This window comes from Martes martes (genome assembly GCF_963455335.1).
Source record: "Martes martes genome assembly, chromosome: 2".
NCBI classification, from domain to species: Eukaryota; Metazoa; Chordata; class Mammalia; order Carnivora; family Mustelidae; genus Martes; species Martes martes.
Window position 1 is genome coordinate 90,099,122 of NC_137889.1, and position 14,244 is coordinate 90,113,365.

Below are 14,244 nucleotides of genomic sequence, written 5' to 3' on the forward strand. Positions count from 1 at the left end.
TATCTTTAGGATATATACCCAGTAGTGCAATTGCTGGGTCGTAGGGTAGCTCTATTTTCAGTTTTTTGAGGAACCTCCACACTGTTTTCCAGAGTGGTTGCACCAGCTTGCATTCCCACCAACAGTGTAGGAGGGTTCCCCTCTCTCCGCATCCTCGCCAGCATCTGTCATTTCTTGACTTGTTAATTTTAGCCATTCTGACTGGTGTGAGGTGGTATCTCATTGTGGTTTTGATTTGTATTTCCCTGATGCCGAGTGATGTGGAGCATTTTTTCATGTGTCTGTTGGCCATCTGGATGTCTTCCTTGCAGAAATGTCTGTTCATGTCCTCTGCCCATTTCTTGACTGGATTATTTGTTCTTTGGGTATTGAGTTTGATAAGCTCTTTATAGATTTTGGATACGAGCCCTTTATCTGATATGTCGTTTGCAAATATCTTCTCCCATTCTGTCAGTTGTCTTTTGGTTTTGTTTACTGTTTCCTTTGCTGTGCAAAAGCTTTTAATCTTGATGAAATCCCAATAGTTCATTTTTGCCCTTGCTTCTGTTGCCTTTGGTGATGTTCCTAGGAAGAAGTTGCTGCGGTTGAGGTCAAAGAGGTTGCTGCCTGCATTGTCCTCAAGGATTTTGATAGATTCCTTTCGCACATTGAGGTCCTTCATCCACTTTGAGTCTATTTTCGTGTGTGGTGTAAGGAAATAGTCCAATTTCATTTTTCTGCATGTGGCTGTCCAATTTTCCCAGCACCATTTGTTGAAGAGGCTGTCTTTTTTCCATTGGATATTCTTTCCTGCTTTGTCGAAGATTAGTTGACCATAGAGTTGAGGGTCTATTTCTGGGCTCTCTATTCTGTTCCATTGATCTATATGTCTGTTTTTGTGCCAGTACCATACTGTCTTGATGATGACAGCTTTGTAATAGAGCTTGAAGTCTGGAATTGTGATGCCACCGACTTTGGCTTTCTTTTTCAATATTCCTTTGGCTATTCGAGGTCTTTTCCGGTTCCATATAAATTTTAGGATTATTTGTTCTATTTCTTTAAAAAAAATGGATGGGATTTTGATAGGGATTGCATTAAATGTGTAGATTGCTTTAGGTAGAATAGACATTTTCACAATATTTGTTCTTCCAATCCATGAGCATGGAATATTTTTCCATAAAAAAAGAATTTTTAAAAGCATGATTTTTAATACTTGGAAGTTACTTTTTGTAACCTCTCTGGTTTTTAATTGTATAAGAGAATGTGTGGCTTTGGGGGACAAGCATTGAACTTGGAATGAAAAGATGAAGGTTTGAGTCTAGTTCTACAATATGACATATATAATGTGATTCCCTAGACCAAACCAGAACTCTACAGTTCTGTTAGGTTCAACCATATGAAATTGCGGATAGTTATGTTTTTGATCCACAAAAAAGGCAGTTTAGTAGGATTCAACCTAATGATTTCTTTATCGCATAGGGCTTAAATCAGGTGATATAAATAACAGTGTTCTATAAATTCTAAAGCCCTGTGTCATATGTGCATGAAGAAACTTTTCTTTTAAGCCAATAAGTATAGAATGAAAGTTAGTACATTATATACTGCATTAAAAGTCTAATACATATTACTTCTGTATTGTAACTGTTTGGATTGTGCTTGTACCTTTTTTTTCAAGATTTTATTTATTTATTTGAGAGAGAGAGAGAGAGAGATACAGAGAGACAGAGAGCATAAGAAGGGGGAGGGTCAGAGAGAAAAGCAGACTCCCTGCCGAGCAGGGAACCCAATGCAGGACTCAATGTGGGACTCTATCCCATGACTCCAGGATCATGACCTGAGTGGAAGGCAGTCACTTAACCAGCTGAGCCACCCAGAAGTCCCTGCTCTGTACCTTTATATGTGCTGATGTCATGTTAAAAATAGTTTGAGGACTTTGGAATAAGGGTATTACAAAAAAAAAAAAAAAGAAAGAAAGAAACAAAAGAAAGTTATTTCTGGGGAAAATATGCCCAGATTACCAAAAATCCTGAAAATGATGGATGCGTAAATGCAGACTTGTCGGTGTGACAGCTGTTTCAGACAACTAACTCCTTAAAATTACTGAAGATTACATGCCAATCAGGAAAATATCCATTACTGTGGTGTTTCTGAATACTGCCGAACGGCCTTACATACCTGCAGTCGTCCAGAGACCCGTTTATCCTATTGTGAAAACATTAAAATAGCCCAGTTTAAAAAGAAAAGAAAGGAAGAGAAAGTTATTTCCCTAAACCAAATATCTTACCTGGGATTGTTTTAACATCTGTAGTTCATTTGGTGAGCCACTCTAAAGAAGGATTAATAAATTTTGTATCATTTTTATTACAGGAAGATAACAACTCTGACTGGTAAAAAAATTATACAAGTTTCCTGTGGACACTACCACTCCCTGGCATTATCAGAAGGTAAAAAAAAAAAGGCTTTTGGATCTTCTAAGTGTCATTACAAAGTAATTTTTTTTTAAGATTTTATTTATTTGAGAGAGGGAGACACAGTGAGAGAGGGAACACAAGCAGGGGGAGTGGGAGAGGGAGAAGCAGGCTTCCTGCCCAGAAGGGAGCCTGATGGGAGGCTGGATCCCAGGACTCTGGGATCATGACCTGAGCCAAAGGCAGACACTTAATGCTTAACGACTGAGCCACCCAGATGCCCCACAAAGTAATTTTTTTTTTTTTAATATGAATGATGCCTGTTGATTTTTAATGCACTGGGCTCATTTTAATGCATTTAGAAGTTTGGGTTTTTTTTTTTTAAGACTTTATTTATTTATTAGACAGAGATCACAAGTAGGCAGAGAATCAGGCAGAGACAGAGGGGGAAGCAGGCTCCCCGCTGAGCAGAGAGCCCGATTTGGGGCTTGATCCCAGGACCCTGAGACCATGACCTGAGCAAAAGACAGTGGCTTAACCCACTGAGCCACCCAGGTGCCCCTGGAAGTTTTTTAACTCTTTAGATTTCATAAGCTGTATTGTTCTTCATTTTTTCCCCTATTCTCTTTGTTCATATTATACTCTAAGTAGTGCCTAATTCATATAAATGCCATAAAGGGTCATCTTTGTTTACATGACCTGATCTGACTGTCACAGAATTTAGTAGTGGTTTTAGCCGGAACATTGCCCTTCATGCTGAACGGTTATATATACCAGCAAACTCAGGTAGACTAAGGTCTATTTGTCTTTTTTACTTAGATTGAAGAAAGAAAAGTCAACATATGACTTCACATGTTTTTCTACTAATATCCCCATCCTTTGTCCAGAGTCAGTAAAAATATTTCAATAGAGAGTATTGCAGAAGAAAAACTTTTCTTCTATCCTCTTTTTTTTTTTTTAAAGAAGATTATTTATTTATTTATTTGACAGACAGAGATCACAAGTAGGCAGAGAGGCAGGCAGAGAGAGAGGAGGAAGCAGGCTCCCCGCTGAGCAGAGAGCCTGACGCTGAGCTCAATTCCAGGACCCTGGGATCATGACCTGAGCCAAAGGCCGATGTTTAACCATCTGAACCACCAAGTGCCCCAGAATGCTTTTCAGTGGTAGAAATAACTTCAGAAGAGTTAAAAAAGAAAAATTAGATACAATAACATAAAAATCTGAGCTTTGTTAGCATTTTTCCAAGTAAACAATGAAGCATTAGAAGATCTTGATTTTTCAATTAGCAATAATCACACCTCGGATAAACCTCATTGGCTACGATACTGCCACTGCGCAAAGCTAGAAGATCTTGATTTTTTTACCTCATGTGAGTTATCCATCTCTGGTCAAATTCAACATAAAATGTTGATGGTCTTTTTCTTCCATAGAGTCATTCCACAAGTATTTTTTAAGTGCCTATGTCTCCAGCAAAGAGGATATAGCTGTGAACACACCTAAGACTCTGCTTTCATGGAGCTTATATTCTGGAGGGTGTGTAGGGGAAGTGAACCTTACACATATAGACAAATAATTATGTCATATAACAGCGATAAGGGTAGGAAGAAAAGTGAGGCCAGGTAAGGGGGTGGGAGAAGGTACTGGAGTGGAGGGAAGGAATCTTTCTCTTTTATAAATGATGTTAGGGAGATTATCACTTACACCATGAGCAGAGACCAAAAGAAGGGACGGAGGAAGACATGATGCTAGTGCCATGATCCAGAGGTATGATCTAGATGCAAAGGCAATGAGGTAGCAACAGACTCAGCAGTATGTTCAGGAACAGCAGGGTCTCTGGAAAGGTCTGCGCAAGGGAGAGATAAAGTCTGAGATGTGTCCTGGGGAACACTGGTGACCCGGGGCTTGTGAGCTGTGGTGAGAATTAGCCTTTTATTGAGTAAGATAGCAAATTCTTAAAGGGTTCTATCTGACTTTTTTTTTTTTTTTTAAAGGAGCACTCTGGCTGCATTGGAAAACAGACAAATATGGACATGGGGAGCCTAGTGAGGGGCTGTTGTAAACTTCCAGGAGAAATGTAACGGTGGCTTGGTGGCTAAGGTAGTTAACAGTGGAGAGGTGAGAAGTGGTCAGTTTCGACACATTTTAAAGGTAGAGACTTTAGGATTTGCTAGGGTGAAGGGTGTAAAAGCAAGAAGGGAGTCGAGGATGATTTCAAGATTTCTGGTCTGAGCAGCTGAAGGAACAGAGTTGTTCTGAACCGGAGGGAGAAGAGGAGTGGATGTTGCTGGAAGGGGCTTTTGAAGGTGTTTGTGACCATCCTCCTTGCTCTTAGTCAGAATACTCTAACCTCCTTTATCCCTGTTGTAGTTATTAAAGACTTGTAGAATGAGGGTGGCAGTTTCTACTTGAATTTGGCATTCCAGTGTTGGCCATTCTCAATTTCTCTGCTTTCTCTTTGTAGATGGCCAGCTGTTTTCCTGGGGAAGTAACAGCCACGGGCAGCTGGGCCTGGGGAAGGAGTGCCCTTCCCAAGGCAGCCCGCAGAGGGTGCGGTCCCTGGAGGGCATCCCCTTGGCTCAGGTGGCTGCAGGTGGGGCGCACAGCTTCGCCCTGTCTCTCTCGGGGGCTTCGTTTGGCTGGGGAAGCAACAGTGAAGGGCAGCTGGCCCTGTGCAAGAACCACGTCCCAGGTAACGAGATAGTCTTCCTGTGGTAAATCAGTCTTTCTTTCCAGTTGTAGGACCAGCTCCGCAAAGGGGACTCTCAAGGATGAGAGCAGTGATTCCCAAACTTTGTGATACATGAGAATCCCCTGGGGAGCCATCTTGATTTTTGATGGCCACTGTAATGTATTACCACAAACTTGTGGTTTCAAACAACACAAATGTATTATCTTACAGTTCTGGTGGTCAAAAGTTTGATTCAGGTCTCACAGGGCTAAAATCAAGGTGTCAGCAGGGCTCAGTTCCTTTCTGGAGGCTTCGGGGCAGCCGGGTAGGGGATGTGTATGGGTGTTGCACCATTTTCTCATCTTTTCCCCGTTCTAGAGTCCATCTCCATTCCTTGACTCATAGCCCCCATTTTTCAAAGCCAGCAATGGCTGTTGAAATCTTCCCCAGGTCACATTACTCTCACGGTGATTTTTCTGCATTCCCTCTTCGTCAGATAAAGGACCCTGGTGATTACACTGGGCCCACCCAGATAATCCAGGCTAACCTCCTTATTTTAAGGTCAACAGATTACAACTTTAATTCCATATTCATTAACTCCTCTTTGCCGTGTAACCTAACATAGCCACAACCTCTGGGAAAGGACACGGACGTCTTTGAAGACCCTTATTTTGTCTACCGTAGGAGCATTTTTTTTTTTTTCCCCCGTAAGAGCATTTAAAAAATCCCGGCACCCAAGTTAGACGCCATACCAAGTAAATCAGAAGGTCTGGGGATTGGTCATTATTAAAGATTCTGCCAGTTATGCCAATGTGCAGCCAAGCTTGCGAACCACTGGATTAGAAGATGCTGGCAGGACAAACAACCGACAGCCCTTAAACAAACTCACTGGGAAGTCTTCCCCACAAACCCTGTCCCTCTTTTCAGTTCTTTACATTCAGTTAATATATACTCAGCCAGGACTTAGTCTCATTTTGTTTGACTCTGTCAACATGAAGTAAGTCCTCTTCTTTTCTCAATTATTATTGCATATTTGCAGAACACCTACTAGGTGACAGAAACAAATATAACACAATGGCAATATTATTGGGAATAAAGGTCTTAAAACTTAGCTTTCTAGGAGAATAGGCTGAGGCCTTCCAGAAGATTACATCGTTTTCAGAAATAGATGCTAAAGGAGTGGTTTTCTTTCTTTTCCAAGGCAGGGCCTTCCCCCTGTTCTATAGTACTCCTGAGCACTCATTTAAAAGATTATGTTAATGAATTATAAGATGATAAAAATATTAATAGGTGTGACAGCTTATGAAATCCGAGTCTTAGCCTCTAGAGATTCTGCTTTCTTTCAGTGGTGCAAACCTCCAAGCCTCGTGCAGTTGGTGCGCTGAAGAATCTAGGTGTGGTTTATATCAGCTGTGGTTATGAGCACACTGCCGTGCTTACCCAGGTAATCTAAAAGGTTTTGCTATTTTTTTTTAATTCCTGAGAAATGTTACCCCAAGGTATGTGTCCTGTTATTGAAAGCAATCTGTGTATCAATATCTCAATGTAACCATTCAACGTACAAATATCTAAAAAGGTGAAATTAACCAAATGTAAACCATGACATTTTCAAGATCGTATAACAGAAGCTAATTTCAGCTTTAGGAAATATTTTTAGGTACCCACTAAATTAGATTAATGGGGTACCTGAATGGTTCAATTGGTAGAGCATGCGACTCTTGATCTTGGGGCTGTAAATTCGATCCCCACATTGGGTGTAGAAAATGCTTAAAAATAAAATCTTAAAAATTTTTTTAAATGATTAATATAGGAGCTAATCCTTTTAGCAGTTATTCATTCATAATATAGTTCTACAGATGGAATTATTGTAGAGGTGACAAACTAATTTTTACAGCTTTCAAGAACCCAGATTATAGACTAGAAGCTACCTTGTTCCATTTCTTGCTTGGCACAATTACCAGCCTGCTTTGTAAATGTTTGCCTCCTCTTCTTGTACTGACCAAATAGTATTCCAATGGGATGGATTCTCTCTATAGCCACAAGGAATAGACTTGAAAACTATTTGTGTGGTTGAAATGTTTATTTAAAAACTAAAAATAAATAAATAAATAAATAAATAAATAAATAAATAAAAACTAAATGAATAGGGGCATCTGGGTGGCTCAGTTGTTCAGCGACTGCCTTCAGCTCATGTCATGATCCCAGGGTCCTGGGATGGAGACCCTCATCAAGCTCCCTGCTCACCAGGGAGTCTGCTTCTCCCTCTGCTGCTCTCTCTGCTGTGTTCCCTCTCTCTCTGTCTGTCAAATAAATAAATAAATAAATTTAAATAAATAAATAAATAAAAATTAAAACTAAATCACTGGCCTCTACCTCTGAAACCTCTGGCCCCAAAGCTGGAGCAACTTATATTTACTATTAGAAATAATAATAAATATAAGACCCCTTCCCTTTATATAGAGCTTATATTTCACATAGTGCTCTCATACAATTCTTTGATAATACTTAATCTTCAAGTTTTTAGTTACTTTTTAAAATATGAAATTAGAGGTGCCTGGGTGGCTCAGTGGGTTAAAGCCTCTGCCTTCAGCTCAGGTCATGATCCCAGGGCCTTGGGATTGAGCCCCGAAACGGGCTCTCTGCTCAGTGGGGAGCCTGCTTCCTCCTCTCCCTCTGCCTGCCTCTCTGCCTACTTGTGATCTCTGTCTGTCAAATAAATAAATAATACCTTTAAAAAATAAATAAATAAAATCTGAAATTAGTCTGATTCCTTTTTTGTCAAACAGACTGGGAAAGTGTTCACATTTGGAGGCAATAGCTATGGACAGCTGGGACACAGCCCTACTGCTGAGAAGGAAGGGCCTCAGCTTGTGGAAGGAATTGATGGCCTAGTTTCACAGATAGATTGTGGAAGGTAATGGACTAGTTTTTTGTTTGTTTGTTTTTAGTGTGAGTAGAAAGTGTTACATTTTGTTACTTAGAAATGATTCCTCAGGGCACCCCTCTCGGGTCCCCTCCCTCTATGGTTCAGTAAGCTTTGCTAGTCATCCAAAAACAATGACTCCTCAGCCATGTTATCAAACCTTAAAACCCAAAATATGTGACTACTCTTTCTTTAGATCATTTTCCTTTCTGAAAATTTACTTCTTTCAAATACAGTTTGAGTTTTCTATTTTTGTCTAATTTATTCTAGGAATTTCATTTGCTTAATAAGAATTTATTGGAGGGGTGCCTGGGTGGCTCAGTGGGTTAAGCCTCTGCCTTCGGCTCAGGTCCTGATCCCAGGGTCCTGGGATTGAGCCCCACATCAGGCTCGCTGCTCGGCGGGGAGCCTGCTTCTCCCTCTTTATCTGCCTGCCTCTCTGCCTACTTTTGCCTACTTGTGATTTTTCTCTCTGTCAAATAAATAAATAATCTTTAAAAAAAAAAAAAGACTTTATTGGAAGTCTACTGTGTATAGACCACCTTACTAGGTGCTGGGGGTTGGGAGGAAAGTTAAAAGTAAAAATAGTGGTGGGGCGCCTGGGTGGCTCAGTTGTTAACCATCTGCCTTCGGCTCAGGTCATGATCCCGGTGTCCTGGGGTCTATTGAGCCTGGGATATATTGTCCTGGGATATATTGAGCCCCATATCAGTTTCCCTGACTCAGCAGGGACTTGTGCTCTCTCTCACTCTGACAAATAAGAAATAAAAAAACAGAAATGGTAGAAGCTATAGTAAAGACCCATCAATAATATTCTATCTTTAAGGTTAGTAATAAGTTAATATTCACCTACCATTTGTTTAGTCACATCATTTGATACCCTCTCACCTTGACATTATGATAAGGTTATCTGGGTACTCAGTATAAGATAAATCTGTTACTTTGTGTTAGGAGACATCGTCTTTCTCAAAAAGTGTGAGTCCCTTCATCTTCATTATATTCTGTCTCTTGCAGTTACCATACTCTTGCATATGTCTACACCACTAGAAAGGTAGTGTCTTTTGGTCGTGGACCATGTTGCAAAAGCAGCCCAACTCATCTGGAGGCTCCGACAGAAAACTTTACCTGCCTGATTTCTGCTGATGGTATGAGTGGTCCTACTAATTTGATTTTGTTTTAATTGATGCCACTGGAGGAGAAAAATTATTTACCTTCTTTTCACAGAAGTACCTAGATCTGTGGTTCTTTGTGTACTGTTATTTTTAATCCATACACTATGCATCTTTTCTTATGCAGTGATTCCTGGAGTATTTAGTAATTTTTTCCTAAAGATCAGGGTAATACAAAAAGATCCCAAGTCGATGGATCATCAGAAACACTTTTATATATTTAATCGAACCTCTTCTAGGTGTACCTCGCTGGCTCAGTGGGTAGAGCATGTGACTCTTGATCTCAGGGTTGTGAGTTTGAGCCCCATGCTGGGTGTAGAAATTGCTTAAAATAAAATCAAATACAAACAAACAAACAAAAAAGCCCCCATCTAAAGCACATCACCCTGATTTCATTATGCAAGTGCATGAAAAATTAAATTTTAAGAATATACAACATATAACCTGATCAAAATTAATCTTTTTATGGTGCTTGTAGTCCAAATTCATCTAGAAGAATATAAATTGCCAATAAATAAGTAAATTTAGATGAGTAATATATCAGATTTTGTTTTAAGGATTTTATTTATTTTAGAGAGAGCATGCACAAGAGCACAGGGCCGGGGGTGGGGGGGAAGCAGAGGGAGAGGGACAAGCAGACTCCATGCTAAGCATGACCTGAGAACATGACCTGAGCTAAAATCAAGAGTCAGATGCTTAACTGACTGAGCCACCCAGGCACCCCAATATATTGGGGTTTTTTTTAAGAGTGTTTTTTTAGAAATGAAATCTTGCCATTTGCAATGACATGAATGGAACTAGAGGGTATTATGCTAAGCAAAATAAGTCAACAGAGAGGGACAGTTATCATATGATTTCACTGATTTGAGGAACTTGAGAAACAAGACAGAGGATCGTAGGGGAAGGGAAGGAAAAATGAAACAAGATGAAACCAGAGAAGGAGACAAACCTTAAGAGACTCTTGGTCTCAGGAAACAAACTGAGGGTTGCTGGAGGGGCGGGGGTAGGAGGGATGGGATGGCTGGGTGATGGACATTGGGGAGGGTATGTGCCATGGTGAGTGCTGTGAATTGTGTAAGACTGATGATTCCCAGACCTGTACTCCTGAAACAAATAATACATTGTATGTTAATAAAAAAAATTTTTAAGGCTTTTTTTAGAGCAGTTTTAAGATTGTAACAAAGGATTTATTTTTTTACTTCTAAAAACAATAAACATGGATCTGTATTTTCTTTTAGACCTTGTGGATTTTGAAGTCAAACATATTTTTGCTGGAACACATGCCAATTTTGTGACAACTTGTCAGGTATTTATTATACTTTCTGTTTCTTTTTAAAATATATTTTAAAAAGATTTTTATTTATTTATTTGTCAGAGGCGGGGTGGAGGGGCGCATAAGCCAGGGGGCAGCAGGCAGAGAGAGGCAGGCTCCCTGTTGAGCAAGGAGCCCCCCATGCAGTACTTGATCCCAGGGCCCTGGGATCATGACTTGAGCCAAAAGCAGATGCTTAACCAACTGAGCCACCCAGGCATCCCTCAGTGTGTTAAGCCTCTGCCTTCGGCTCAGGTCATGGTCCTGGGGTCCTGGGATTGGGCCCCACATTGAGCTCCCTGCTCAGTGGGGAGCCTGCTTCCCCCTCTCCTTCTGCCTGCAGCTACCCCTGCTGGTGTGCTCTATATCTCTTTGTCAAATAAATAAATAAAATCTTTTAAAAAAAATTCAGTGATGTCTGAGAGAGGTGACGAAGCTGCAGAAGAGAAGTTGGAAGCTAGCAGAGGTTGGTTCATGAGGTTAAGGAAGGAAGCCATCTCCATAATATCAAAGAGCAAGGTGAGGCGGCAAGTGCTGATGGAGAAGCTGCAGCAAGTTATCCACAGGATCTAGCTAAGATGGGGACACCTGGGTGGCTCAGTCAGTTAAGCAACCAACTCTTGGTTTCAGCCCCAGTCATGATCTCAGGGTTGTGAGATTGAGCTCAGCTTTGAGTTTGCTTGAGATTCTCTCTCTCCCTTTGCCCCTTCCCCCACTCGCATGCCCTCCCTTCCTCTCTGTCTCTCTCATAAATAAAAATCTCAGATATAAATTTTTTAAAGATTTTATTTATTTTATTTGACAGGGAGAGATACAGCGAGAGGGAGAACACAAGCAGGGGGAGTGGGAGAGGGAGAAGCAGGCTTCCCGTTGAGCAGGGGGCCGGATGTGGGGCTCAATCCCAGGACTCTGGGATCATGACCTGAGCCAAAGGCAGACACTTTAACAACTGAGCCACCCAGGTGACCTACTAAATAAAATCTTAAAAACAACAAAAAAATGTAGCTAAGGTTATTAATGAAGGTGGCTACCCTAAACAAGAACTTTTTTTTTTTTAAAGATTTTATTCATTTATTTGACAGGCAGAGATCACAAACAGGCAGAGAGGCAGGCAGATAGAGAGAGAGGTGGAAGCAGGCTCCCTGCCAACCAAAGAGCCCGATGCAGGCAGGGCTCGATCCAGGACCCTGGGATCATGACCTGAGCCGAAGACAGGCTTTAACCCACTGAGCCACCCAGGAGCCCCCTAAACAAGAACTTTTTAATGTAGATGAAACAGCCTTCTATTGAAAGAAGATGCCATCTAGGACTTTCATAGCTAGCAAGGAGAAGTCAGTGCGTGGCTTCCGTGTTTCAATAGACAGTCTGACTATCTTGTTAGGGGCTAAAGCAGCTGACTTTAAGCTGAAGCCAGTGTCCACTTACCATCCTGAAAATCCTAGAGTCCTTAAGAATTATGCTATATCTGCTCTGCTTGTGCTCTGTAAATGTAAAAAGAAGCCTGGATGACAGTACCTGTTTATAACATGGTTTACAGAATATTTTAAGCCCCCTGCTGAGATCTGCTTAAAAAAAAGTTTCCATTCAAAATGTTATTGTTCGTTGACCATGCAGCTGGTCACCCAAGAGCTCTGATGGAGATGTATAACAAGATGAGTGTTGCTTTCATGCCTGTTAATGCAATGTCCATTCTGCAGCCCATTGATCTAGGAGTCATTTTGACTTGCAAGTTTTAGTATTTAAGAAATACATTTCCTAAGGCTATAGATGCCATAAATAATCATTCCTCTAATGGCTCTGGGCTAAGTCAGTTGAAAACCTTCTGGGAAGGATTCACCATTCTAGATGCCATTATTAAGAACATCTGTGACCCATGGGAAGAGGTTAAAGTGTCAACATGAACAGGAGTTTGGAAAAGTTGATTCCAGCCTCATAGACGATTTTGAGGAGTTCAAGACCTCCATGGAGGAAATAACTGCAGATGTGGCAGAAATTTTAAGAGAACTAGAATGAGAAGTGGAGCCTGAAGATGTGACTGGATTGCTGCAATCTCATGATAAAACTTGAATGGATGAGGGGTTGCTTCTTATGGGTGAACAAAGAAAGTACCTTCTTGAGATGGAATCTACCTGCGAAGGTACTATGAAGACTGTTGAAATGACAATAAAGGACCGAGAATATTGTATAAACTTCATTTACAGAGCAGCAGCAGAGTTGGAGAGCACTGACTCCAGTTTCGAAAGAAGTTCTGCTGTGGGTAAAGTACTTTCAAACAGCGTTGCATGATACAGAGAGATTGTGAAAGGAAGTGTCCATTGATGTGGCAAATTTAAATGTTGTCTTATTTTAAGAAATTGCCAGAGCCACCCCAGCCTTCAGCAACCCTAACCCTGACCAGCATCCTCAAGACAAGATTACAACTGTCATCAGCAGAAACACTCAGACTCTCAGACTCACTGAGAGCTTAGACTAGCAGTTTTTAGCAATAAAGTATTTTTAGAATCAAGGTACACACATTGTTTACAGATGATGCTATTGCACACGTGATAGACTATGGTATTGTGTAAACATGACTTTTATATGCACCAGGAAACCAAAAAATTCATTTGACTTACTTCATTGCAATACTCGCTTTATTGTGGTGGTTTGGAACCAGACCCTCAATATCTCCGAGGTCTGCCAGTACATAGTTAACTTCCTAATTTGTACTTTTCTTTCTTTCTTTCTTCCTCCCTTTTCCTCCTTCCCTCCCTCCTTTGCCCTCCCTCCCTCCCTTCCTTCCTTCTTTCCTTTCTTAGAGAGATAGAGTGCACATGAGTTGGGGAGGGGGGCAGAAGGAGAGGGAGAGAGAGAATCTCAACCAGACTCCGCACTGAGCATGGAAGCTGAGGAGGGGCCCCATCTCACGACTCTGAGGTCATGACCTGAGCCGGAATCAAGAGTCAGATGCTGAACTGACTGAGCCACCCAGGTGCCCCGAATTTATACTTTTTTCTATTTTCAGGAATGTTTTAAAGTTGACATCCATATAGACTCTTGCCATATTCTCTGGGACAGAAAGTGATCAGAGGCTAAGGTTTCTGTGCTGCTGGGGAGAGTGAGGAGATTGTACTTGGTTGCTCTGTCACAGCTGTGTAGTCGGCAGTTGCCTCCTGTGTCTCAGGCTCTGCTCTTGGTGCTGGGGATAAAAGTGAGTAGTACAGAAAAGGCTGGTCTCATTCTTGGCATTTGGATTCTACAGGACAGGTGATAAATATGTAAATGCAAAATAACAAGACTGTATTAAAGAGCGATAAGTTTTCTGAAGTAAACAAAGTGAGCCATGGGAGACTGATGGAGTGAACTTCTTTAGAAATGTCGGTCAGGGAGGCACCCGAGTAGTTCAGTTGGTTAAGCATCTGACTCTTGGTTTTGGCTCAGGTCATGATCTCATGGGTCATGGGATCAAACCCCATGTTGAGCTCCCCTCTCAGCATGGAATCCGCTTGAAGATTCTCTCCCTCTATCCCTCACCCCACTCACATGCACTCTCCTTCTCTAAGATAAATGAATATGTTTAAAAAAAAAGAAAAGAAATGTCAGTCAGGGAAGACATCTCAGAGGCTGGGAAGTGAGGTCTCAGAGACCTCAGCCATGCTTAGATCCAAAGAAAGAATGTTCCAGGGGCACCTAGGTGGCTCAGTTGTTTGAGCATCTGACTGTTGATTTTGGTTCAGGTCATGATCTCAGGGTTGTGAGATCGAGCCCCTCCACAGGGTCTACACTCAGTGGGGAGTCTGCTTCTC

The 14,244-nt window shown here is 41.3% G+C and overlaps 1 protein-coding gene across 1 annotated transcript in view; it reads left to right on the forward strand.

Moving 5' to 3' along the window:
* Positions 1 to 14,244, forward strand: part of HERC6 (HECT and RLD domain containing E3 ubiquitin protein ligase family member 6) — a 60,484-nt gene that overhangs the window by 4,414 nt on the left and 41,826 nt on the right. Inside the window, exons 3-8 of the mRNA XM_080830772.1 lie at positions 2,347 to 2,423; positions 4,849 to 5,076; positions 6,402 to 6,499; positions 7,842 to 7,969; positions 8,993 to 9,123; positions 10,386 to 10,453. Coding sequence (XP_080686898.1) covers positions 2,347 to 2,423; positions 4,849 to 5,076; positions 6,402 to 6,499; positions 7,842 to 7,969; positions 8,993 to 9,123; positions 10,386 to 10,453 — 730 coding nt within the window. The remainder of the gene's footprint in view (positions 1 to 2,346; positions 2,424 to 4,848; positions 5,077 to 6,401; positions 6,500 to 7,841; positions 7,970 to 8,992; positions 9,124 to 10,385; positions 10,454 to 14,244) is intronic.